General features: G+C 46.3%; 1 protein-coding gene across 1 annotated transcript; it reads right to left on the minus strand.

The window, feature by feature from the left end:
- Positions 1–401: 401 nt before the first annotated feature.
- LOC147640771 (25.3 kDa vesicle transport protein SEC22-1-like) lies at positions 402–27,146 on the minus strand. Its single transcript, XM_086815037.1, has 6 exons — positions 27,007–27,146; positions 26,202–26,896; positions 25,792–25,952; positions 25,542–25,688; positions 16,846–16,922; positions 402–712 (listed from the first exon to the last, which is right to left on the minus strand). The coding sequence occupies exons 2-6, from the start codon at positions 26,387–26,389 to the stop codon at positions 626–628; spliced, it is 660 nt and encodes a 219-aa protein (XP_086671163.1). The 5' UTR covers positions 26,390–26,896; positions 27,007–27,146; the 3' UTR covers positions 402–625.
- Between the last annotated feature and the right edge of the window lie 797 nt (positions 27,147–27,943).

Genomic DNA, 27,943 nt, shown 5'->3' on the forward strand with positions numbered 1-27,943 from the left:
TTTCTCTTGCTCTCCTGGTATGTCACTACAGCTGTCTGCTTAGGGAGGCTTCACACATGTCCATGAAAGTAACCATGAAGAGACCAGTCTATCCACTTGACCCCGGCTCGAAAAACAAAAAACCAGTCTATCCACTCCCCTTGATTAAGGAGTCTTTCACCAAAGGCATCGATGCTTAAAGATCGTAAGATTACTTTGCCAAAATCCATGCACCTAGCGATTGTTGGCCTAGTGGTTAAAGCATGTGATTCTAAAAGTGAAGGGTGCAGATTTCCTGGCCCCACCTGTGAACCTTCCATAAAAAACTTTTGCAAACTAGGCCATAATGATGGATGTAAAAATCATCCGATGAGAGCAATAAATATACAAAAACATGCAGAAAGCATTCACTGCCTAATAACTAGATTTTAAACCTCAAACATTGGCTGAATTTAAACTTGTCACAGCCTGAGCAAGAAATTCAATACAAATTTCGAGAACCTCTGATAAATTCCCACTCATAAAGATACCGAGGATACAAACAAAAAATTGCACTTATACAATTCAAAAGTGAAATCTTGGTAGCTTGTCCTCTTACAGGCCTGGAATAAAATGACTCTCAGCATATGGAAAAACAGGATGAGGTTTAATGATAAAAGGATCTCCGAACCCACAGCAGTAGCAACACAACTCCTATGACAACTGCGACAGGTGCCCACTTCCGAATCAATGCCTGAGGGAGAGCCAAACGAAACAAGATTTATATGAGATGATATAAACTGAAATAAATAAACTTAAAAAGCACAATATACAGGATAGTGGGAAAGAAAAGAGGTGCACAAACCAGTCCATGCATACATTGCCAATCATTTGGTCCCGATGAGAAATGAGAATGTCACATGCTTCAAAAAATAGATTCCAATGCTTCCATGCACCATGTCAACACATACATAGATGTAGCAAGCACTAAGAGACAAACACTCAAAGTAGATTGATGAGAATAAGTGATGTACAAGTGAAGTAACATGATAAGGTCACTTGCACACTCATGAGAGTGCGTACATACCCTTGGGGGGAAATACCTCCTAAAGAAGGAAAAAGTGCCCACGCCCATTATTAGCTTACGTCCACACATCACTACCATATAAATGGCTACAAAACCCCCTGTAAAGATGACGTGAATGTGTACAGGGATCATGTGGCTGATCAATCCCCAAATGCCAATAAACCCAAAGCTTTGCGAAAAGTTTCAAACTTTTCTCATGAGAGAGCCTTTGAAACCGACCTTCAGCAACTTGACGGGCGGTGAACACACTTAATCACACTTTAATCACTTTATGAACTGGAATATTAAATTTGGAAAAAAGAAAATATTTAAGTGGAGCTAGAGTGCTCCTGCACAAAAGACCGATTGGCCCCAAAGCGTGGCGCCCCCGCGAGTATTTATTTATAACTCAAAGTCGGCGTAGCCCTTGTACAATTCCCGAGAAGATTCCTCCTTGATCCAGGGGGAGGAGATCTCCTTCAAGCTTTCACCCAAGATGTGTTGTGGGATACAAGAGCCTTGGCCCCCTATTTATACAAGTTTGGGGGAAAAAGCTATGCTTTTCCCCCTTGGAAAAATCTACTAGAGAGGCTTCCCCAAAAAAAAAAACTATCGAATAGTTTTTTTTCTTTTTCTCTTCTTTTTTTTTATAAAGAAAAAAAAATATGTGGCACTTCAGCGTTTTTCGGAAAAATCAACGTGCTGCTTTTTGGGGCGTTTCTTTTCAGCGTTTTGCTTTTCCACTCGGCGCACATCGCTTCGCCTCTCTCGCTTGCTGCACAGTGCCTTCACGACTAGCTGCCCATCACCTCTCTTGCGCTTGCTGCACGGCACTTCTCTCTTTCTCTTGCTTGCATGCCTGCCTGCCCACGTGGCAACCAGTCTCCATGTGCACCTGCGACCAGCCTTTGCTTCGCTTCTCTCCTCGCTTGTGCAGCCAGCCGCCATGCAATCACCCGCCTGTGCCACAGTGTGCCATGTGGCTAGCCACACGTCAGCTGCAGCCCGCCAGTCCTAACAACTACCACGTCACCTATGCCACGTGTCACAATGCCAGATGCCTGTGCAGTCAACCACACGTGCAGTGCCACCTTGAGAGAGAAAGAAGCTACACCTGCAACAAGGCAAGAGAAACACACATATACATGCACATGAACAAACACATGAGCATGCACACATGTACACACACAGCAAACATGTATCTGCATCCACACACGTGTACAAACTTACACATGCATTTACAAGTAAACATGATTAATGAATGTTAAACATGATTAATGCATAATTACAATGCTTAAGAAAACGAGGTAAAATACTCAGTCCTAAAACAGCCTTCGTGAACATGTCTGCCACATTGTCGTGTATAGAGATATAAGCTAGGCTAATCTCTCCTCCAATAAGCCTATAATGATAATGCACCTTAATGTGCTTTGTGCAAGCATAAAATACTGGGTTCTTCGACACAACTAATGCACTCTGGCTGTCAGTGAAGATGGAGGTAGGAGACTGTTGTCCAATAACAAGATTTGCCAAAAGGCGTGCCATACAAACTCCACAATCACTGTAAAAGCTACCATGTACACAGCCCGAAGTGGCCACTGTCGATTGCTTCTTGCTCAGCCATGATATACATGAATCACCTAGGTAAAAGCAAAAGACACTAGGACAATCCTGTGTCATGACATCCAGTGCCTACTTCTGGGCATGTGCATAAACCAGCTCAACTGGGAGGCCCGTGCCTTGTAAGTATCTAAACACTTGCTTCGCAACCAGCCAATGCCTACTTCTGGGCATGTGCATAAACCAGCTCAACTGGGAGGCCCCAAAATGAATGTCTAGCCTCGAATCACATAGATAGATGAGACACCCGACAGTAAGCTGATAAAGTCATGCATCCAGTGGTTCACGTTCATCATGGAGACTAAGCCTAGCACCTGTCTCTATTGGTGTAGCCAGGGTTGTTACGAGACGCGCCTCTAACTGATCGAGATGTACGGACATATGATCGAGGCGTACGGGTCTCAGTCATTTTTTTTTTCATCGATTCTGGATTCTGCCGCTTGTTTCCGAGACTGTGGGACTTGCCTGTTTTTGCCCATTTTCGCCTGTTGGAGTCTCTACATGGGGGGTAGGGCTACAAGGGAGGACCGGCAGCACGTCTAAGCTCTCTATACCCACAGCCCCTCTAAGCTCTAGTCTCTCATGGTTCACCAACACACTCTCTCTCCCTCTCAAGTCTCTCATATATACATTCTCTCCCTCAAGAAAACCCCTCTCACACACACTCTCTCTCTCTCTCACACACACTCTCTCTCTCTAACTCGCTCTCTTTCCTTGGCCAACTCTCTCTCTCTCTCTCTCTCTCTCTCTCTCTCTCTCTCTCTCTCTGTGCTCGCCGCCGCCGCCCTGTTCGCTTCCGCCGCCTGCAGTTCCCCCTGCTCGCTGCCGCCGCCCTGTTCGCTTCCGCCACCTGCTGTTCGCCCTGCTCGCTTCCGCCGCCTTCCCTCCCGCATGCTGTTCCGCCTGCTCGCCGCCGCCGCCTGCTCGCTTCCGCCGCCCTGTTAGCGCCGCCTGCTTCACTTCCCCCACCCGCCTGCTGTTCGCTGCCCCCTCTCTGTTCGAACTTTCTGTCACCCCCCTCCCGCCTGTTGCCCTGTACGCTGCACAGTTCTGCTGGCAATGGCCAGTCTATCTATCCGTTAGGCTGTGTGCGCCCCTTTCCTTCCCCCACCCACCCACCCACGCACCCACCCACGCACCCTTGCTCAGGCCCCCAAGGCAGCAGCATAACTCTCTCTCTCTCTCGCTTCTTCCATGGCTTCCCCCTTGCGCAACCCGACGAAGGCGACCTTTATGGTCACAAACAAGAGGATAACAAATGTGGAAAAGGAAATGAAGGAATGGAAGGCAGAGATGGAGGGATGGTGGAAGGAGAAAGCCAACTTTCTCCAAATGGTATTCAATGAGGGTAAGCGGTGGAAAGAGGAGGAGGAGGACCTCATAGCGGAAGTCAAAGACCTTCACGGGGAAGTCAACACGCTCAAAGGCGTAATTTCAGCTCTTCAGAGGAAGCTTGCAGAGGCCAAGGCAAATGGTGGACTTGAAGAAGGTGAAACTCAGCCATCCATGATAGAAGAGCTCAAGGTTATCAAGGAACAAGTACGGGCAATTAAGGAAGAAGAGAAGCAACACAAAGACTTCCTCATGGGTGGAAGTCATCACCAAGACGCAAAAGAAGATGGATGAAGCGGAGAAGTGGATAGAGGTCGCCAAGAAGGGTAAAGGTAAGGAGATAACAACACCTACAATCATTAACATGACTTTGGAAGAGGAGCATTGAAACCGGCCTCTGATAGAAAACCAGAGTGCGGTAAGAGCTAACACCCGTCCACTTGTAGTCTAGATGATAAACAAAACACAGATTGAGGCTAGAGTGCCCAAATCTGAAAACACAACGACACCTGTTGGCCCCAAAGCTTGGCGCCCCTTGCGGTATTTCTTTATTCCATTAAAATAATATGTATGGCTGAGTACAACATAAAAACCAGCCAAGAGTTTACACCTGTAGTCCAATCTGACTGCCCACAAATCCTTCTCAGCACAGAGGATCTATGCACACAGATCTGTGTCTTCAAACAACACACTGTGCCTCCCTCTGATCAGCCAAGTTCACAAAGCAGGCCAGCCATGGGCATACATCTGGCATAACTCATAAGCATGATACATCTTCTCAGCTCAACATACATGTGCTGTTCAATCCCTGTCTTAATCTCTTGTCAATCTGCTATACTCCTCCTCTCACAAGGAGCCAGATAACACATACCTGTAGCAGACATCAAGCAATAGAAAGAGAGATGGATGAACAGAGTCAAGGCTTACCAAGTTCAGCTCGTGAAACAACTCTGGAAGAAGCAACAGCACTAATCTGTGCCTGCAGGCACTTGAACCCACAATCCTGCTTCACACATGTGCTTGCACTTGCCTGTATCTTCCTTCTGATGCTCACTCCTATGCTGTCCTTGTAAAGCACAGATCTGAAAATCAGCACTGTACTTGATTGTACCTGCCTGTACTTGCCTGTACTTGACGGTACGGGCTGTTTCTACAGAGAATTCAGAAGTAGCCGCCTGCTGATTTGCTGCTGGTTGCCTGCGCCGACTGCTACAGTACTGTCCAGCTCTTGCACTTACCCCAAAACTGGCCGTACAGTGTACCTGCAGAAGGTACAGGACTGTACTTTCAGTCGTACAACCTGTTCAGCCTGTGTTCAGCAGCTGCAGCCGCCTGTTGCAGCCTGTATCTGTCCACAGCTCAGCGCCGCCTCTGTCCACAGCAGTACTTGCTGTCGTACGGACCTGTACGGCCTGCTCCAGCACACAGTTCCCAGAAAACAGCCACAAAAAAACAGTCTTCTGCAGGCGCCTTCCTCCTTCTGTGCTTTTCCACGCATGAGCACATGCTTTTGCTCCACGACTCCCAAAAGGGAAGAGAGAGAGAGAGAAGAGAGAGAAACTCTCCAAAAGTGGCTCCTCCCCCAAAAATAATAATAATCCCTAGGGCCCAACTTGAATAAGTTCCCTAGGGCCACTAAGGCCTAGGGGCAACTTTTATAAACATTAAAAGTTAATGTTTTAATGTTCCCCCTTCACACCTAGGGTTGTCCACACATCTTTGAACACTGTCCGGGCACCCCCCATGTGAATCATAAAATATTCTGACCCTGCAACCACCATGCCCACACTTGTCCTGCTCCATTTTCACAGGGCCATGACATACCCCCCTCTTGAAAGATGGCAAGCGTCCTCGATTGCATTCTGGTGATGCATCAAAATATCCAAAGTGAAATATACAATATGGCAAGATCAGCGTCCCAATCTCTCTGAGCCATACACATGTATCAACATTCACTGCAAACCAATGGCATAGTAATAGTCCAAGTTGTATACCACTGTGAACCATACATATCCACAAAAATTTCCATGTGACTAGTACACATATATCATAGAAGTCCCATAAACAGATGTACTGTCAGCCTCAGTACCTTCGGATGAGATAAAATCTGCACCAAGCGACCTCTAGATGTCATCTGAGCCTGTCTGTATCAAGGGAGTGGAGGTGCTACCCCCCTCTTGAGCATCAGGTAATGCTCTAGACCCATGCTCTGCTGAACCTGAATGAGCCACAATAAGAGTCGGCTCTAACTCAAAGGCATCGAGATAAAGCTGCAAAACCTGAGGTGAATCTGTTAAGTCACCTTCCTCCATCCACTTCGCATCCATCGGTGAATAGTTCTTGAACTTCACAAGATAGCGACGGGAAACTTTACCTCGTACCTTCCTTTCTTTATGTGCCAGTATCTGCTCTGGAATGAGAACCTCATCAAGTTCCTCAACTTCCGGCTGAGCCTCATCTGATACATCCTCAGGCACATCCCCACGGAAAGGTCTAAGAAGACTCACGTGAAAAGCATTGTGAATCCTCCAGTGATCTGGTAACTTCAATCGATAGGTTACCTCACCAATCTTTTCCAAAACCTGAAAAGGCCCATAATATCGCATGCTCAACTTAGGGAATAAGCGCTCTTTACCCTTCATCTTCTTGAGTCTAGCCTTTTCAAAACGCAAAAGAACCCAATCACCCAATGCAAACTGTAAATCACGTCTGTGACGGTCTGCGGCTTTCTTTTGCTTCTGCTGAGTTTTCTGGAGGGCCAACTTAACTCTCCGATAAGCTTCATCCAAGCTCTCCACATACTGATCAGCTTCAAAAATCTTATCCTTTGTATGCAAAATGGGTGGTATCTTCTTCCCTCCTTCTACAATCTCAAAAGGCGCCTTGCCTGTCGAGCTATGTACAGTGTTGTTATATGCAAACTCCACCAAAGGAAGATACTTTTCCCATTGTTGCTTGTGCTCTGACACATAACACTTTAGAAGATCCAACACTGTAGAGTTAGCCTCTTCTGACTGACCATCTGTCTGTGGATGAAATGACGATGAAAACTTGAGAGTTGTACCCATGTTGTCAAACAACCCTCTCCAAAACAAACTCGTCATCCGTGGATCACGGTCACTAATGATAGACGTAGGCAAGCCATGATACTTGAAGATGTTCGCCATGAACAACTTCACCATATGATCCACTTTAATTGTCTTCCTCACGGGAATGAAATGAGCCTGCTTACTGAACCTGCATATGATAGTCCAGATGCCATCATTTCCCGTTTGTGTCCGTGGAAGATCAAATACAAAATCCATGGCAATGCTTTCCCAAGGTCTATCCGGAATAGGTAAAGGCTGTAATAACCCTGGTGTCTTCTGACGGTCAAACTTTACCTTCTGACATACGATGCATTGCCTCACAAAGGCATCAACATCTCTTCTCAAGGTTGGCCAATAAAAGAAAGTCTCCACTGCTTTGACCGTGGCGTCAATACCTCTATGACCTGCATACGGTGGAGCATGACTTTCAATCATAACCTTGAGTCGCAATGGCCTGGTAACACACAGTCTGCCATGCATCAATAAAAACCCATCTCTAAGAGTGTAATGCTCATGCCGCTGACCCTCAGACATCTGATCATACAACCTTTCAAAATCCTCATCATGGGCATACTGCTCTTTCATTTCATCAAGCTCATGGTGATAAGCAAGTGAAACTGCAGAGACCTGTGGCTTGCGTGACAAAGCATCTGCCACTACATTCTTTTTGCCTTCCACATGCACAATCTGGAAGTGAAACATTGACAAAAAGTTTGCCCAACGCATATGCTTCTCTGAAAGCTTAGTCTGCGTAAGGAAGTAACGCAAGGTCTGATGATCTGTCTGCACAGTGAAATCAGCCCCAAGCAAGTAGTGTTTCCATGTAGAAAGAGCGTGAATTACAGCCAACATCTCTTTCTCATACACCTGTAAATGCTTCTCAGCATCTTGCAAAACTCTACTCTCATAGGCTATCACATGTCCCTCTTGCATGAGAACTGCACCAATGCTGCTTCCACATGCATCACACTGGACAACAAAAGCCTTTCGGAGGTCCGGTAACACCAATACTGGGTCCGAAGTAAGCTTTTCTTTGAGCTTTTTGAATGCTGTAATTTCCCGATCAGCCCATCTAAACGGAGTTGCTTTCTTCGTCAAAGCATGAAGAGGTGAAGCAATTTCAGCAAAGTGTCGTATGTAACGCCTGTAATAGGAACACAATCCTAAAAAGCTGCGTACATCATGCACGGTCCTCAAAGCTGGCCAATTAAGTATTGCTTCCACCTTTGCTGGATCCATACGGACTCCATGACCAGACACAATATGCCCCAAGAAATGTATGTCCTGCAAGAAAAACTCACTCTTCTTGCCATTAACCACCAATCTATGATTTCTGAGTTCTGCAAACACAATGGCCAAATGCCTTCTATGCTCTTCCTCAGTTCGTGAATGCACAATCATATCATCAAAGAATGTGCCCACAAACTCTCTAGGAGGCCTGAAAATCCTGTCCATCATTCTGTTAAATGTGGCAGGCGCATTCGTCAAACCAAAGGGCATAACCAAGAACTCATACAACCCAAACGTGGTTCGGAATGCTGTCTTATGCACATCCTCGGGTCGAATGCGTATCTGATGATACCCGCTTTTTAAGTCAATACGACTAAAAACTGTGGAGCCCTGTAAGCGGTCCAAGATGTCATCGATCCTTGGTATGGGGAATCGATTCTTGATGGTATTCTTATTCAGCGCCCTGTAATCAATACACATGCGCCAAGAACCATCCTTCTTCTGCACTAAGAGCACAGGTGAGCAAAAGGGTGATGAGCTAGGCTGTATCAACCCCTTATTCAATAGCTCCTGTACCTGACTCATAATCTCTTCCTGTTGGGCTGCACTAACACGGTACGGCGGTCTATTCGGTGGAGCACTACCAGGAATCAGATCTATGGCATGATCTTCTGGCCTCTCAGGAGGTAATTCTCCTGGCAATGACTCGGGAAAACAGTCTTGAAACCCACTTAAGAAATCAGCCCTGTCCTTATCTAACATTGACAAATTAGACTTAGACTCATCATCCGGTGCATCCTTTACATAAATCAAGTACGCGGAAAGATGCTTTTTCATTACTGATGAAATCGCCGAAGCGGATACAATAGGAACAGATTCCCCTTTGAGTTTTACATCCAATACATGCTCTTTCCCTCTATGAGTCAGAGTAATTTTCCTATTGTAAGTATCCACCACCGCATGTACCCTGTGGCACCATGGCATCCCCAACAAAACATCACAGCCATCCAAAGGCATGATGAAGAACTCCTCGCTGTCCACATAACCCTGCAAATGAAGCCGAAGCTTCCCAATGATAGGAGTAACGGGTTCTGCATACCCTGGACAAGCCATATTTGCCTCATGTAACGGCCCCATCTCCTCTGCGCGAATCCCCAATCGGCTAGCCAAATCTGGTGAAATGAAGTTGGCTCTAGCACCTGTGTCAAAGAAGATCAAAGCATTCTGATCTCTCACTTTGCCCCATGCCCTGCACAACTCTGTAGCTTCACCACCTAGCTGCTCCCCCACAAGATCAGGAACTAAGCCTGCAGAAGGCTTTGGTTTCTTTGGCTTGGGCTCTCCTTTATTGTCAGGGTCCTTTTTGGACGTTCTTTTGGGACAATTGAATGACATATGCCCCTCTTCAGTACAGTAAAAACACTTTTGAGCATCTCTCAAAGCCTGTCTTTCCTCAGAAGTCCTTTTGGGCATTGGCAACTTCTTATACTTCGTCTCTGAAGACCCTTTAGCAGCACGAGAAGCATGCCCAAATTTTTCAGCTTTCTTGCTCAATTTCTTACTGCCTTTAAATCCAGATGAACCACCTGTGAGTAACGCATTGGCTGTCATAGCATTTTCAATCATCTGTGACATGTTCGTTACTCTTGTCTTTATACAGTAATCGCGTACCTCCTTGGGCAGCCCACAACAATACTTCTCTACCTGCTCAGATAATGGCACGGCACGATAAGAAGTCACTGGGAGTAGAGCTTCCCAAAACTTCTTGTTATAGTCTTCCAAACTATCACACTTTGAAGCATCCAGCTTGTGCCATGCTGTCATAACATCCACCTCAAATGTAGATGTGAGCCATACGGAAGAGAAAACCTGTTTGAATTGGACCCATGTGGTGGGTGCTATGCCCTGCAAAAGAAGAGTAGACCACCACTGCAAAGCATTGCCCTTGAGAAAAGTGGCAGCTTTCCTCACCTTTGAGGACTCTGTGTAATTCCCACCAGAAAAAGCAGCATCAAACTGCTGTAAAAAGGTAAGTGCCTTCAATTTATCCTTGGCCCCACTGAAAGTGTCAAACTTCACTGCAGCTCCCCCTTCCTTGTAATCCTTCGCCTTGCCCATAGGCGTTAGATTATCATATGGAAGTGGTTTCGTGAGATTGCTGCCCCCAACATTCATACCCATCATTGGGTCAACATTTCCCATTCCAACACCAGGCATACCATACATCCCAGCCATGTTTCCATACATTCCATGCTGCATACCTGGCTGCATGCCACCAAACATATTGCCTTGCATCCCAGGTTGCATGCTTCCAAACACATTTCCTTGCATACCGGACTGCATACCACCATACATATTCCCTTGCATGCCAGGCTGAAAATTGGCTCCAAAAGGCCCATACATACCCATGCCTCCCTGAGGATAACCCCCAGTCATGGATTGGAACACCGAGCCACCACCAAAGTACCCTGGATGCATGTTCTGCTGAGGAATAGGTGGCTGTCCATAGAAGGAACTCTGTGGGTTAGCACCAAAAGCATGCTGCATGTTCGGAAACTGTGCAGGAGATGGATCCTGTGGAGTGGTACCACTATGACCATGAGAAAGATTCTTCGAACGAACCTTCTTCTTCTTTTTCTGGGGCTCTGTGCGGGGCTCTGAGCGAGACCTCAAAAATTCAGCAAATCTCTCACTCTGTGTGAGCTGCATAAAAGTATCCATAACACTAGCCAAGCGATCTTTGAACTTAGCATCATCATCCTCTTTACCATGCACATCTTCTGGCTGTGTTACATCCTCATAAGGCTCAACATCTGCAGCCTGTTCTCCTGCAAAAATATCCTCAGATACATCTCTTTCAGGAGAAGACTCTTGCTCTTCTTCTTCTTGATAGAAGTACTCTTCCTCTGTATCAGACATGGTTGCTGAATTTTCAGCGATGGCTTTCTCCAAAACAACCACGAGCTCACCCCCTTCAGAAAGTTGATGATTGGTCCCGGGGACGGAACCTTGAAACCGGCCTCTGATAGAAAACCAGAGTGCGGTAAGAGCTAACACCCGTCCACTTGTAGTCTAGATGATAAACAAAACACAGATTGAGGCTAGAGTGCCCAAATCTGAAAACACAACGACACCTGTTGGCCCCAAAGCTTGGCGCCCCTTGCGGTATTTCTTTATTCCATTAAAATAATATGTATGGCTGAGTACAACATAAAAACCAGCCAAGAGTTTACACCTGTAGTCCAATCTGACTGCCCACAAATCCTTCTCAGCACAGAGGATCTATGCACACAGATCTGTGTCTTCAAACAACACACTGTGCCTCCCTCTGATCAGCCAAGTTCACAAAGCAGGCCAGCCATGGGCATACATCTGGCATAACTCATAAGCATGATACATCTTCTCAGCTCAACATACATGTGCTGTTCAATCCCTGTCTTAATCTCTTGTCAATCTGCTATACTCCTCCTCTCACAAGGAGCCAGATAACACATACCTGTAGCAGACATCAAGCAATAGAAAGAGAGATGGATGAACAGAGTCAAGGCTTACCAAGTTCAGCTCGTGAAACAACTCTGGAAGAAGCAACAGCACTAATCTGTGCCTGCAGGCACTTGAACCCACAATCCTGCTTCACACATGTGCTTGCACTTGCCTGTATCTTCCTTCTAATGCTCACTCCTATGCTGTCCTTGTAAAGCACAGATCTGAAAATCAGCACTGTACTTGATTGTACCTGCCTGTACTTGCCTGTACTTGCCTGTACTTGACGGTACGGGCTGTTTCTACAGAGAATTCAGAAGTAGCCGCCTGCTGATTTGCTGCTGGTTGCCTGCGCCGACTGCTACAGTACTGTCCAGCTCTTGCACTTACCCCAAAACTGGCCGTACAGTGTACCTGCAGAAGGTACAGGACTGTACTTTCAGTCGTACAACCTGTTCAGCCTGTGTTCAGCAGCTGCAGCCGCCTGTTGCAGCCTGTATCTGTCCACAGCTCAGCGCCGCCTCTGTCCACAGCAGTACTTGCTGTCGTACGGACCTGTACGGCCTGCTCCAGCACACAGTTCCCAGAAAACAGCCACAAAAAAACAGTCTTCTGCAGGCGCCTTCCTCCTTCTGTGCTTTTCCACGCATGAGCACATGCTTTTGCTCCACGACTCCCAAAAGGGAAGAGAGAGAGAGAGAAGAGAGAGAAACTCTCCAAAAGTGGCTCCTCCCCCAAAAATAATAATAATCCCTAGGGCCCAACTTGAATAAGTTCCCTAGGGCCACTAAGGCCTAGGGGCAACTTTTATAAACATTAAAAGTTAATGTTTTAATGTTCCCCCTTCACACCTAGGGTTGTCCACACATCTTTGAACACTGTCCGGGCACCCCCCATGTGAATCATAAAATATTCTGACCCTGCAACCACCATGCCCACACTTGTCCTGCTCCATTTTCACAGGGCCATGACAAGCAACGAAGACGTACACGTGCTTTGCATGTGAGGATTACCGGATCTTAGCATGTCTACAAGAACAAACTCGATGTTGGAATCAATGGAGTAATCCCCAAGCTTTCCCACTGTGGCTTGAGGGTGGGAATCCTCTAAATCTGTCCAAGTAGTATTAGTCTGGCATTTTTCAGTGTAATTGAAGAAAGGCAAACTCTTCAAGGGATTGGTTGCATTGATCCATTCCCACTCACCAAGATCCCATCGGAGATACATCCACCATACAGCCATAGGCGGCTGAGGCTCTAATTTTATATCTTCGATCCTTTGCTTGGGTATTTGGCTTAAGTCTACCCTTTGCAAAGAGTAGGAACTTATGGATTCTCAGCTTGCAAATGATAATGCTATGTATCTCGAGGCCTTCCACTTGTGCATTTGTTCTTTTCAGATTGCCTTGGAGGATTTTTGTTTAGCTGTAGGAGCTCTTTTCAACTGGAACAAATCTGTTGGTTTTTTGGTGAGTGACTTGGACAGAGTCAATTGGGGTGCTGAACTTGGATTTACTTGGATTGAGAGAGGCAGCTTGTGAGATACTTGGTTGGGATCGACATCTTCTACACAACAGTTTGCACCATTTCTCATGAGCATAAGGAAAAAGTTGCTTCATTGGAGCTCTACAAAACTGGACTTAGCCTCTAGAGTCCTGGTGATTAATCAAGTACTGCTTGCCTCAGCCGGGTATATCTTGTCATGATGGTGCTTCTCATGAGGACGCATGTACGATATGGTGCCGTACGCCGTACAAAAACAACTATGGGAGACTGGTCCACAATTTTCTTTGGTTAGGTTTGGTTGGCACTTAGATACTCGAGGTAGACTTGCATGGGAGACTATTATTCATCTCAGACAGGAAGGAGGGCTGAATATTATAGATCCAGATATCTAGTGCAAAGCCTTGTTTTGCAAGCTAGTGATCAGAGGCTTTCTTCCAAGCACGGAGCCATGGAAGAGCTTCTTTCTCTCTAAGATCTCTAGATGTATGCCTTGTGAGGGTAACATGAGGGGAGACGAAGGTGCACAACAATATGCCTCTGTGAAGATGAAACATATGCTGGCCATCTAGACCCCCCATGAGTGGCTCACTGGCACCTTTCATGATGAGTATCACCCCAAATGGCTGGGTGCTTTTTCCAAGACAGGTGTACTGCTGCAGGTATTAGCCATGCCAGACAAGGACCAAGATGGAGATTACATATTTTCTACTATCTTGGCTGGATGGAGATTGATGAGAGGTGACGCCTAGGACTTCATCCTTGGAACTGTCCTCTGCCTTGTGAGAGTTGTGGGTCGCTCACGAAGGCGATGGACTCTCCCCTTGAGTTTGTGACTCTTGCAAGGTTCTTGGTACAATGAGATATGGCAAGGGGCCAAGAGGCATCCCTGACGAACAAATCAGAAGATCTGGAAGCACTTTCCTGTCACCACATGCCAACGTATGGTTATGAGCATCACTATACAAGCAATACAAACATTTGATCCAATCTTGAGATAAACCCAAGCATCTAGGGATTCCTTCCAGAAAACCCCAATCAACTCGATCATAAGTTCTCAGAGTGAAGCAGTAAAATGGCTATAATTATGTGAGCCCTTCTTGTAGACATGGTTGAATGTATTTTAAGGCTGTCCTTCAGACTGTTTGGCCCATTCCACTACCTCCTATAAGGAGAAAATATTGTCAAAAATGCTCCTCCCAGTCTGCATGTCATGACCCACACCTTCTATTGTGCTCCAATCTCTCAAAGGAGAATGAGGCTCTGTCGAGTGTAGCTCACGATAGAAGTCTGATGCAATCTGTCTCACCATAGTGGGATCCTAGTAAATAGTATCGTGAGCATCCTGCAACTATCTAGCAATTGTCAAACACTTTATTTGCCAAGAGATGGACCATGAGTTGCAAAGAAGTGTTTATTACATTTATCATCCATCTAGATCCTAAATGATTCCCATGCATGGAAATACTCTGCCTTCTGCTCCACGAAATGATGCAACTCAGTCCTGACAATGCAAAGAGTATCTGTAATCTGTCTCACCATAGTGGGATCCGAGTAAATAGTACCATGAGCATCCTGAAACTGTCTAACACTCTCTTTGCTAAAAGATGGACCATGAGTTGCAAAGAAGTGTTTATTACATTTGTCACCCATCTAGATCCAAAATGATTCCCGTTCATGGAATCGATACTCTGCCTTCTGCTCCATGGCATGCTGCAACTCAGTCCTGACAATGCAAAGAGTATCTGTAATCCAAAGGGCTTTTCATGCTCTCTTTGCAAGGCTACCAACCTGCTTCGGCTAGCCCTCTCATGATCAATAATTTCATGTCTCCTCTGTAGGGCCACCTTGTGGTAGAAACCACTCATCATCTGCAATGCATGTGCAACACCTTGTGGGCCATGAGATGAGTGTTGGGAGCTCCAAATGCAAGCCACCTGACGGGATAGCTCATCATCCGAGTAGAATTGCTCAGGAATGTGCACAAGGGGCATAGATAAGTTTCCCAAGATCTGTAATGCTCAAAACCACTGGACAGTGGTCGAACTTCATAGTCTGAGATGCAATGCATATACATCCTCTTCTATCAAGAACCCAATCATCAACATAGAAGACGGGCATAGATACATTCTGCATTTCTTCGTCTGTTAAACTAACTGTAGAAGAGGGAGGGGAGCTTCATGTGAATGCCCTCCTCAATCCAGCAGTCCTTGCCATGTATAGGGAGTATAAATCTCTCCCATGTGGCTCTCTCTGCAGGGTGTACCACCCCTTCATGTTCGCCTCTTTTATATGTTGGCTTCTGCTCCATGATAATCCACTGTGCTCTCACAGGCATCACAACACCATGACCAATAATGCAAGGCAGGATGGACATGGAAGCTGAAATACATACACCACCCTTTGAGCCTGTGTCAATCGAGCCATCAGTAACTGCAGGGTGCGGTTGGTCCCTCACAACTTGACTCCAACGGCGATGAAAGATACTGCATACCGCCTAACCCCTATATTCCACGAGACAATCTTCATGAGTGAAGAACAGTGCGATCAGGCCTTGTGGTCGATATTGATGCATCACCTCTCAAGGATATGGGTGACCCTCCCTCCCATTTGTGGAAAAAATCCTCTCCTAGGGGAGGAGGAAGTACGTTATGCCTGAGAGGACTCCGCAGCAGGATACGCAAGAGAAGGCAAAAGGGTGCTCCACGCCAGAGGACCTGGAGCTCATGTTGGGAGAAGTTGATAGTTCGCCCAGCCAATGGGGATGATGAGGAATTGGATTTGGCAGAGGCCATAATGCCAATCAAAATGGGAAAGCCGACTTTAACACTAAGAATTTTTGTATGCTAATGCAGGCCAAGAAGCATGGGAGAGGCAGGAGGAAGGGCTGGAGGCGCAGGAGAGGATGGCAAGCAGTAGAAAGGAAGGCAGGTGGGCTGGATGGCAGACAGCCAGAGAAGAGGGGGGTGAAGTGAACGGGGGCTGGAGGATGGAAGCGCAGGCCAGCGTGCAGAAGCCAATCGGCCAGCAGAAGAGGCCCGGAACTATGTGTATGAAAGCGCCTGCATAAACATCATTTTCTCCTCTCCTGGGCATATTTCAATACTGGTGCACGGGTGGCTAGAAAGTGGGCAGATTGACAGGCAGCAGGGGGGTGTTGGGTGGTGGGTAGGAGGCGGTGAAGGGTGAAGGGCTGGATGGCAGGCAGGCAGAGAGAAGGGGGACGGGGTGAAAGGCAGACAGAAGGGCTGGAAGGAGGCAACGAACAGGTGTGCAGCAGCAGTACAGGGAGCTCAGAGCCATGCAACCTGTTAATATAGTTATAACTAAGATGATCTTTCTTTTTAGCTGACATCACCTAACCGTCTACCTAAATGTCTAGCACGTTACACAAATGTAAAAGCCAAAATGTTTACCATAGTTGTACAAGCATAACTTATCAATAATGAATTCACTGTGTTGTGAATAACCAATTTGTTTCTACCAATTCTAGTAGACCAAGAAAAACAAAAAGCTAAGCCATAACACCATCGTTAATAAAAAAACAATGCAAAACCAGAATTACCTGTCGACTAAGATCTTTTGCTTTTGCCAGATAAATCCGAGACTCTGACGTCAACCGACTAGACATTTGGCTGACCTCTGCATGTAAATGTTAAAGCAATAAGCATTAGGCAAACTACATCCTCTCTCTCTCTCTCTCCCCAGTAATGCATGGGGTTTTTCCCAATGAAGCTGCAGACACAAAGATCTTCTCAAAGAGGGCAGAGCCCAAACTAGGGATACCTCATAGCCCTACATCACGAGCTTCTTCTCAATGGTGCAGGAGTGCGCAACAACCTCACAGCCCACTGGATTCTGACCCCCCCCCCCCCACACACACACACACACACAACCCCCCCCCCCCCCCCCCAAAAGACAACTCTGATACCAAGTGTTACAACCCCACAGATCTCCTAAACACACAACACAAGTGAATAGTACAAACCCCCTAAGAGGGATGCATGCTAGCTCACCTCCCAACTGTAGGTTCTATGCTTCGAACCACCCCCAAGCCAGGGGCCAAGGTTTGACTCCACAGATCCATGCCAATATGTCCCATAGAGGCCTTCAGCATGCTGATCTATGCTTAGCCACATGTGTGGCCAAAGTCTTGGTCGAATTTTGACCAATAGTGAGGTTATGACAACAATAATCCATATTTCAGTTATGTAGTGCCCACTGCTGCTATAAATAACCATCATGTTATAAATAGCCAATACATGGATTTATTAATAATAATGTTAGCCTGCCTTCTCATAATCTCAGGGCTCCCTAATCCTTCTCGATCAGGCCACTAATCCCTAGGATTAGCACTAGGTATATAAATACAAAATGGGGATGCTTAATTACAATGGGTAACCATTATGTACAAAAGTAATGATATGGTTTTCATAATCCTTGAACCAAGATATTACATCAGCCCAATCCAGGGTCATGAGGTCAAAGTCAAGGTTCTCGCGATAGTGGTCGCCCATGCGGAACTCTAAGTTCGGAACCGTCTTGTCCCAAATCTCCGGTGCGAACTTTGACGTTCACCTGGTGTACCTGTGGTCACTTGCCACTATTGGCAACCGTAGTTTTGCACCAACTTCCAAGTGAGCACTCACAAAGTGTCACATGCACTCTGCACTATAACGCACGGTGACAAGCTGGCTCATCATCGGAACCCTTTTAGGATATGATTTTGTCATATGTCATGGCCCCATTGTAAGCCCCCAAGCCAGGATATGTCAGGCACGAGCTACGTAGGTCTTTCCTCAACCATAGAAGGTCAGCCAGTCAGCCCAGGCCCAGTCCCTTAACCCACTTGAAGAGAATCATTCATGCATGTAGTAGTCAGAAGAATCCATAGGGTTCGCATTTAGATCATGGTCTGCATTGCATAGCATTCATTGCATGTGCATGTGAACCTTGGCATCTGTACCTTTGCTTAGCATTATAAGCATTGCATAGACTAGTTGGCAGCCTTATGGTTCAGTCGGCAGCCTTAAAGCATTATAAACAGCATTATTCACTTATTTATCAGGTAGTGTATTATTAGGAAGTCAGCCGAATTGCTTAAGCAAACAAACCAGCCTCCTTTATGCATATAAATACCTAGCGCTTCCCTCATTCATTCATCAATCATAATCATAACCAATCATCATCATCAAGCGATCATCTCCCAGGCTGAAACACGCATACTTCTCTGCTCCTCTCTTGCAGAAAATGCAGCTCCATTCATCATCCCCTCTCTTGCAGAAAACACATCATCCTCAGCCTGCATATACAGCCATCTGTCGCTTGCATATTCAGCCCCTCAACCATAGAAACAGTCCCCAATTCAGCCCTTCGCTCAGCCATAGATGGAAGTCCTCCTATGGCCCCTTAGAAGAGTGCATAGGCATCAAGATTGGTCACCATTGGTGCTTCTAAAGTAGTGTGCAGTCAGCCGGTATTCTAAAAGTGATACAACAGCACTAAAAACCCGCCCACCCTCATGCTTTTGGAGTGCTTGTATTCAATGCCGATGGAGAAGATGTTCGAATCACTCACATGTTTCTAGTTGGGATTACATAATTATGGAGCCTTTGGCAGATGGCAGTAATGACAACAATGTTGATGATCAACTTGCTGATGATGCAATTTTTGAAGGACATCATGACACACTTAGAGATGGCCTTGTGGTTGGAGACAATTTTGTAGTGATTGCAAAGAAGAACAATAAAGAAAACATTGACTTTTACATCCTCAAATGCATGAAAGAGAAGGAACTTTGCAAAAAGGCGGTAAAGGACCATTGGGAAAATGTCATTGCTCGAGGGTCTTATGTACTTGGATGTGTGTATTATGCCAGAAAGACCGTGCAGATCTATGAGTTGTGGGATGACAAACCGAAGGTGCTTATATATTCACACCTTATTCAAGCAATCAAGTTTCAAATGCCCCCGCACAAACATAACAGCAAGTTGTTCGTGTTGCTTCCTGACATTAATGACGATGTGTACAACAGCATGCCCTTCGATCTTGAGTAGAAATTGGGATGTTGGTGAGACCATATGATTTAACATGATTAAGACACAGGAGAGAGAAGAAGAGAGAGACGGTTGGTGTCAGGGTTTTCTTTATTCATATGGTACAAAAAAGTAACTATATATCCTTATATGATTTAGGCCTTGGTCTACTCCTAGGGGTGACCTATGGCCCCTTCTACTGTTATCTACTTCTTCAATGATGAGAATGTACCGAATGACTAAATGATTATACATCTGCCAGGCCCTTGGTCGACCCAATGGTTGACCTCTGACATGACTTCTACTGACTTCTACTGCTTCTGTGAATGATGAATGATACTTGATGGAATGCAAATGATGGCTTTATGCTTATATATATGCAAGAAGTGCTGGTCGGCCAGCTACTGATGCTGTCAGTCTACTGCTTGGACAAATAATTCATAAATTGCTCTGATAAATGATGCGCTTTCTTCCAATGCTTGCCCACAACCTACTGGTCAACTGCCTAATACCTGGCCGGCTGCTAACTGAGTCTCCTACTGGCTGCCGACCGCTCTCTAGAGACTGCCGACTGCATACTCATGCCCTTCTTCATGCTTATGCGGATTATGCTGAATCCTGATGTTGATGATGATGATGATGATGATATTGACGAAGCTACTGCTACTGATGATGATGATGATGCTACTGCAGATGATGCTCTACATGTTGTCTAACTGTGTTACTGTTGTCCTAACTGATGTCCTAATCAAGGATTATGATGTTCATGCTAAGGATTAGCCATGGCACGGGCGTGCACGTGACATTAGATGCGCACGGAACCCTTACGAAGCCCTAATTTCTCTCAAGTTTAGCTCCCATATGGACTGCGTTTTTTGCTTCGCTATCTATCCTTGACACGTACTATCTACGTGTAGGCAAGGGGCTGAGTTTGGTGCCTTGAAACTGTGGCAGAGGGCTGTTACAGCCTGTGCACAGTGGTTATGTGGGCAGCAAAAGGATATGCTGTGAAAAAACATGACATGTTGGCTTCCTACAGGGCAGATGTGCAACAGAGAGTTGGAGAGGTTGAGACCAGGGCAGCCAGCAAAGAGAGCAATCACATCAGGTATACGCTCTTCGCGTGTTTACCTGTTGCAGGTGGTTGACTTACAGCCACTTGTACTCTGGAGGTTCTCTACAGCAGTTGCTTCTCTTCTATGAGCATCTACACCTAGTAGCTTTATTGGAAGCTGAAATCACTAGGAGGCTTCTCTTCTACCGTATTTGCTCAAGACGGCTATGGAGATCTTCGGTTCGTGAGGAGAACTCTTGAAGGCTGCTATCTTTACTGGCCTTCACTTGAAGGATTGAGTAGCGCGTCAAGAACGTGGAACACATTGGAGACTCTTGAATTCTGGGGACCAACACTTGCCCATTGTTTCCAAGTATTATTCACAAGTCCCGAGGAATCTCCTGTCTTCCCGATGAATCTCCTGCCTTGGATGGACTGATAAGTACATGTAGCGTTTCTTAGAGGTTGGGTGTGGTATGCGGTGGTAGCTCCATTGTGCTGGCCAACTAGAGCCTTGGTGTAGTGCCGGTGGTAGCTCCATTGTGCTGGCCATTGTAAAATCCCCATAGGATCTCCTCGTAGAACGCTCCTGTATAAGACTCGAAACCTACAAACAATGGGCAAGCCCACAAGTCTTGGCTGTCCCCACCGAGCCACGAGCTGAGCTAACTAGATGAACGTACCAACCAATCTCTACCTTGTGACGTCCCTGTCAGAATACGCAGCGGAGATGATGACCAGATCTGGGAACACAAGAGCAAAACGCATGCAGAAAAATACAGCACAAGAGAGAGAGAGAGAGAGAGAGAGAGAGAGAGAGATAGGCGTGTAACTCTGCTCTATATACACAAGAAGATCCTGGAGTATGATACAAAACTGGCAAGGGGACTGGGGGCCTATTTATATGGACCCCAACAGCAGTCGACCTGCTGTAGGGCAGCCGACTGGCCCTGAAACTCCACGACCAGCTCACACATCCAGTCGGCCAGCTTGTCAGCAGTCGGCCATCTCATACATGGAGTCGTGGACCAGTTCCAGCAGTCAGCCAGCAAATGGGCTGCCTCCCAAGCCACAGAAAAAATAGGAAAAATAGGGGAAAATTGCGGAGAGTGGGGAAAAATGATAAAACACCTCATAAGGGCAGGCACACCCACAACAAAGGCCCTGGTGTATAAAAATAGACAGGAGATGACTTCTGACACCCCCTCTCAGCTCCTGGCTGTGAAACCAACCACAGGAGTGCCGCCTGAGCAAATCCTGAGATACCGACTTCGTGAAGAGGTCCACCGTATTGTCCTCCGTCGAACAGAACTCTAGCAAGATGTCATCAACAACGATCTGTTCACGAACAAAGTGCCTTTGGATGACCATGGGTTCCACCAGTGGAAGCCCAAACCTGCAATGCAACCTCTGCATCCTCACCACCTCACCAGCAGCATCACAAGCAGCCCGGTACTCTGCCTCTGTCCGCGACAAGGCAAAAAATGACTGCCTCTTACTGCTTAGTAAAACTGCTCCTGGGCCTGAAGTAGATCTCCTCGTGTCCGAGTCTCCTCCCCAAACTGAGTCACTCCAACCGTGGAGTCGGACTCCATCCAACAATCCCCCTCCTGTGTACAAGAGTCCATGATCCTTCGCATGCCGCAGAAACCACAGGAAACGCAATCCTGCCTCCCGAAGAGACATCCGCAACCATGAGCTCAACTGCCTCATCAAGGAGCTCCCGTCCAATCTGGTGTCCATCAACCAGATCAATGAACCATTCTGCTTCTGAGTCAAAGAGGCATCACACTGCTCACAAGGATCAACACCTGTTACGGTGCAAAAACAAGTCCTAGAAACCTGCTGAAGACCACGCAAGGCCTTCTGAAACCTGTCAACCACCCCCTCTGAATCCGGAACCACAAAGCCTAGAGAAACCAACTCCTCCTGCAAGTAATCAACTGCCACCTGCCTGGCTTTCTGAAAGGTTCCCGTGGAAAGAACATCCTCATCTACTGGAGGTTCTTTGTCCCGAATACTCCGAGACATCAGAGCATAAGTTACCTGTTCAATTTCCTCTAACTGACGAACACAAGAACCACCAACATCAGTACTGGAAAGTTCCTGCCAACTGCTGCCATCTACTGGCAAGCTATCCACCATCTGGTCCCAGAAAGCCTGCACCTGCAACGTATCCACACACAAGTGGCCATTACCAGACTGCCACTCATCACAAACCTGAGGACCTAGGAGAGAGAGTGCTGAAAGCTTGTAAACTCCATTCTCCACTCCGCCTTCCCAAACCACTTGGCCTGTTGCTTTGTCCCGGAGAGCAACAAAATGCTCATCAAACTCCACCCGTACGCCAGTCTTGCAAACCTGATGCACTGACAACATATGAAAACCAAGTGACGGAACATACAACACTTGGGAGGAATGCTTCCCCCCTCTACCATCGGGAACTATCTCCATCCTGCCCTCACTGTGAACTGGGATAGTGGATGTATCCCCAATAAGAATGTGACCAGAAAGCCTGCAGAGATCCTGTAAACCGGAACGGGAAGGAGTCATGTGCCTGGAAGCACCACTATCTAGAATCCACTCCCGAGTATCCGTTGCGGAGAGTCCTCCAATCTCCTCCCTGCCTGAAGAAAATGAAACATCAGTGTCCACCACCTCCAAGTGCACAAAAGCCGAAGTCTTCATGATTGCTGCTAAGGAATCTTCACCCTTCTCGGTCTTCCGCTTGGGACACTGCCTCCAATAGTGGCCTTTCTCGCCACAATCATTACAGGTCCTCTCTGCCTTTAGTTTCTCGCGGTCAATAACGGACTTCTTCTCAGAAGACTTCTCCGATGAAGCCTTCCCTTTGCCCGTGTTACGGCCTTTCGACCATTGGCCAGTAAGGGCCTCCGAACCTCCACCTTAAGGAGGGTTCGTGAATCGTTCCTCCTGGTCGAGGACCATGGGCACAAGCTCCTCCCACGTGATGGTGCTAAGCCTGCCACTGGTAATCAAAGACGAGTAAAATGCTGAGTACGAAGAGGGCAAATGTGACAGCAACATTATGGCCATGTCCTCTGACGATATCTCCTTCCCAGCCTGCAGACTTCCTGCTGAAGAGCCTGCAGCTTGTTAATAAGAAAGATAAACGAACGGACCCTGGCGTTGACACGATCTCACATCTGTGTCTGAGCCTCCCGGTCCTTTCAGATCGACGGTAACTCCCCTTCCTCAACTTCCGGCCATGGAACCCCAACAACGACGAAATCAACGAGGCCGTAAGACTCCAGAAGAATTCCATCATAACCTTCCATATGCCGTAGTTGCTCCCGTCCAACTGACGGTCCACCGGAAACGTGGGGAGTGTTGGGATCTTCACATGCCTCTCGGCCATCTCAAACAGATTTGCCATTGCGGGGATGTACTCTTGCTTCTCCTCTTCCCGAACAGTCCAAAACAGTCCACCAATCAGCCACACAACAATCCCCCTCTTGCTCACACAAATCCCAAGAACTATCTAGAGCCTAGGGCTCTGATACCATGTCAGAACATGCAACGGACATGATGACCAGATCTGGGAACACAAGAGCAAAACGCATGCAGAAAAATACAGCACGAGAGAGAGCGAGAGATATAGGCATGTAACTCTGCTCTGTATACACAAGAAGATCCCGGAGTATGATACAAAACTGGCAAGGGGACTGGGGGCCTATTTATATGGCCCCCCAACAGCCTATTTATATGGCCCCCCAACAGCAGTCGACTTGCTGTAGGGCAGCCGACTGGCCCTGAAACTCCACGACCAGCTCACACATCCAGTCGGCCAGCTTGTCAACAGTCGGCCATCTCATACATGGAGTCGTGGACCAGTTCCAGCAGTCGGCCAGCAAATGGACTGCCTCCCAAGCCACAGAAAAAATAGGAAAAATAGAGGAAAATTGTGGAGAGTGGGGAAAAATGATAAAACACCTCATAAGGGCGGGCACACCCACAACAAAGGCCCTGGTGTATAAAAATAGACAGGAGATGACTTCTAACAGTCCCATACCGCCACGAAGCTACCCTTGTGGGCCTCGAGACTACTACCAACCTTGGCTACATAAAGCAGGTGCACGTCTGCACTAGATCCAGGCTCCTGACCATAGAGCTCTCACAAAGACACGCGAGACTCTATATGACTAATGACTAACCTTGGCCACCCTTTTATAGGCTCTTGGGCGGTCATCGGGCGTCCACACTTGGGTGCCCGCCCGTCCATACTTTCCCTAACTCAGCTCACCAATCAGCCTGCCTAGCTCCAAGCTTCCCCAACCTCGAAGCTAGTCTTGTGTGCGTGTAGCACACGGTAGATACGGTTGTGACAGGGGTAGAGCAACCTTCCTAGGCCACTGCTTTATGTTTATTATTTATTTCATGATCATGTGGAAATCTGGTGGTCCTACCCCAATGCTTGTACTAGAAAACTCCCAAGTAATATATCATTACCTAAGGGGGTGCAACCGTTCCAATTCAATGTGATGTTCGTACATCATTATGATGTTTCTTTATTGTATTGTGAAGGTATGAATGGTTTATAAGTTTGTCATTCCATCTTAATTCCTTGTTTAATAGTTGAGTTTAATTCCTTAGATGCCCTAGCCGGGTTACAATGGCACTGAGCCTAGGGTGCCGCATTGAGAGGTCCCATTGAAGCATTGTGAGGGTCCCACATTGAGAGGGGTGGCCAAACTTTATGAGGAGAAGTAGCACATGTGCTCCATTATGAGTTACTTTTTCAGCATCTACCAAATTGTACACATGAACAAATTTGGAAGTCGAAACATTTCAGTGGAACATCAAAATGATATTTTAACAAAAAGCTTTTCAAAGCCACACTAGTCATATAAGTTGATGCAAAGACATGATGAGAGTTGGAATTCGTGCGAGAGCACATGGGGCTCCTGATATCCATGTTATGTGGGAACATGCTATACTCATTGCCCGACGTACTTCGATCTTTTACCATTTCCAAAAAAGTTTTAATTCTAATCAAACGTTTTGATAGGCGGACTAGCCAAGCAAAAACACACCAACTTATGAAGCTCAACCCCTACCCCAATTGTTTCGCTAGCTCATAGGTGGGGGCTGGATATTCAAAGGTCATGTACAAAACTTTTGATAATTCAAAAACATAAAAACTACACTTACGATCTAGCTTCTCGCCAACTCCCAGGACTTCCTGAATGTTTCGGGTCATTATCTGCTGGACTTCATACAAGTCATCGTTCAACTTTGCCAGGTTTCTTTGTGTCCGTGTATCCAGGTACAGCTTTCTGGTCTTCTGTATGAATGTATCTTCAGAAATATCAACACAAAGAAAAGATGTCATGAACATCCTGTAGCAATGCAAATGCAATACTAATATCCCATCATCAGTCAGCAGCATATTTAACTTTACCGAATTTGATAAAAGCATAAGGTCTGGCAACCGTCTCAATCTGAGATCGGTTCACTTTCTCAAACTCTCTCTTCAAATCCTCAAGGTACTGAAAAGCTAGCTTTTTAGGATAAGATCGGTCACACATTGTGAGGTAACATACGCCACCCTCTATAATGTAGCTGAAATGCATGTCAAGAACAACCTTCCAAAAATAATAAAAGCTTCCACTCGTGAAAGCACTATCTGAGCACAGAACTGTACCGGCATACTTACGTTTGATAAACTTACAAAACCACCGATTAGACCACGCTTCTCTATCAAAGGTTTGAAATACTACCTACCATGCAAATGCATTTTTTGCTTTGTTAAGAAGTATCACATAATGCAGAACCAAGTCTCAATCAATAAAATAAATGAGCAGAGGATACTGGAAGATGTTTGGGCCGGTTTCAATGGACATGCGGGAGGGTTCGTGCTGGCCCTGAGAGAGCTTCTTGAAAAGATTCTTCGCCTGCTGCTTGTAAAATTCCAGATCCTTCTCTCCCCGCCCATCATCTAGCCCCTCTGCTAGGGGCAATCCATCGGTGACACGTGCTATCATGGTAAGCTTCACCATTTGACCTCTTCAAGATGTTGAAATCACCGGATCAAACTGTTTTGCAAAACTGTGAAACCCTAACCGTTAGCTCTGTCAGAAAAGCACCAGATCAAAATCTTCGGAGTGAAAACCCTAACCCTGATTCTCTGATCTCAACAACGGATCGAACTGGTGGCAGGAAGATAAAGAAAAGACTGTAGCCTAACCCTGATTCTCTAATCTCCACAGAACTATTTGCAGGAAGATGAAAACTGTGAAAACTGTAATCCTAACCCTGATCCTCTGATCTCAACCGCCGCGGATCCAACTGTTTGGGTGAAAACTGTGAAAACTACAAACCTAACCCTGATCAAGGCGACGGATTGCTGCACAATGTTACTAATGCACAGATCTGTGAACGCAAAGACGGTCTCCACCTATTGCCTTTGAAGCAGAAACCAATTTCTCGCGTTAAGCGTCAATGTGGGACCGAAGCCTCGCCAAAAGGCGAAGGCAAACGCTGCACGGCCTGTTCCTTCTTCCGAGCTGAAAAGCGAGAAATGTCTCAGACGGAGATGTCTGCAGAGAAAGGGTTTCGGCTATGGGGGAAGCAGAAATTACGCAGCCATGTATGCAGAAAAGGAGAGAGGACGTACCAGGAAGGAAGCCTGCTGCCGGGTCGTCTTGGTTTGGTTTGGTTGTACAAGTTCTCTATAGGTGGCTGCGCTGTGTCCAATAACTCCGCACTTACTTTACTAGTATACCAAAGTATATCTTGGTATACTTCATATATGACTGCGTAAATAAATAGTCGTATTGTATATACATTTTCAAGTAAATACAAAAATCAATAGAAGAAACCCACGTAGGGCCTCTCTCTCCTATTGGTCCGCATGTTGTATACAAGGTGATGTGTCTCCATAAGTGTGGGAATAGAGTATTATGTGGGTAATATTAATTTTGTGGAAAGTATATGTTTCAGACCTTATAAGATTTGATTGTGAACCCAAAGCTTAGTCTATCTTTCATAAATAGATGCTTTTTTCTTGGCAAAATCTTAATTAATGTAGAATATCCATTTTATTAATTACCTAAGTCATGTTTTGTTAGAGGTTTAAACCCTTTGCAGGTTTTATTCTATGTTGTCACATGCATGCTCCGCTCTCTCTCTCTCTCTCTCTCTCTCTCTCTCTCTCTCTCTCTCTCTCTCTCTCTCTCTCTCTTTTTGAGAAAGGCACATGTTCTGTATTACTGAGTATAAAAACCCTCGAGAGTGCCAAAAAGAGGCCTGCTCCCAGGTTATACAAAACGCCCGTAGGCAAATCTGGAAATGAGATACACAGCTGCCCAAACGGCAAAGAACCGAAAGGGCACAAGGCCTCCTAATAACTAAACAAACTGTAAAAACTGTAGCCACTGATGACAAATACACGGCTGCACAAGGCATAGAACCAAAACGGCACAAGGCCAACTGTAAAGCTGAAAAGACGAAGGGAAACCAGGGGGAAAAACCCCCTCCAGAAGAGGGTAAGAGGTGGAGAGGACAGCTGGAACTCTGGAACTCTGAAAAATCGGCACCTCCAGGCGGGTAGC

Source organism: Cibotium barometz, chromosome 2, assembly GCF_041138505.1.
Source record: "Cibotium barometz isolate CiBa-2024 chromosome 2, ASM4113850v1, whole genome shotgun sequence".
Lineage (NCBI taxonomy): Eukaryota > Viridiplantae > Streptophyta > Polypodiopsida > Cyatheales > Cibotiaceae > Cibotium > Cibotium barometz.

Excerpts from the sequence above, each read along its gene's own strand:
- LOC147640771 (XM_086815037.1), bottom strand. The coding sequence starts at position 26,389 with ATGGTGAAGCTTACCATGATAGCACGTGTCACCGATGGATTGCCCCTA. Across the intron at positions 25,689-25,791 it reads TTATGCTTTTATCAAATTCG|ATACATTCATACAGAAGACC; the intron begins GTAAAGTTAAAT and ends ATATTTCTGAAG. Across the intron at positions 16,923-25,541 it reads AGTTGGCGAGAAGCTAGATC|AGGTCAGCCAAATGTCTAGT; the intron begins GTAAGTGTAGTT and ends ATTTACATGCAG.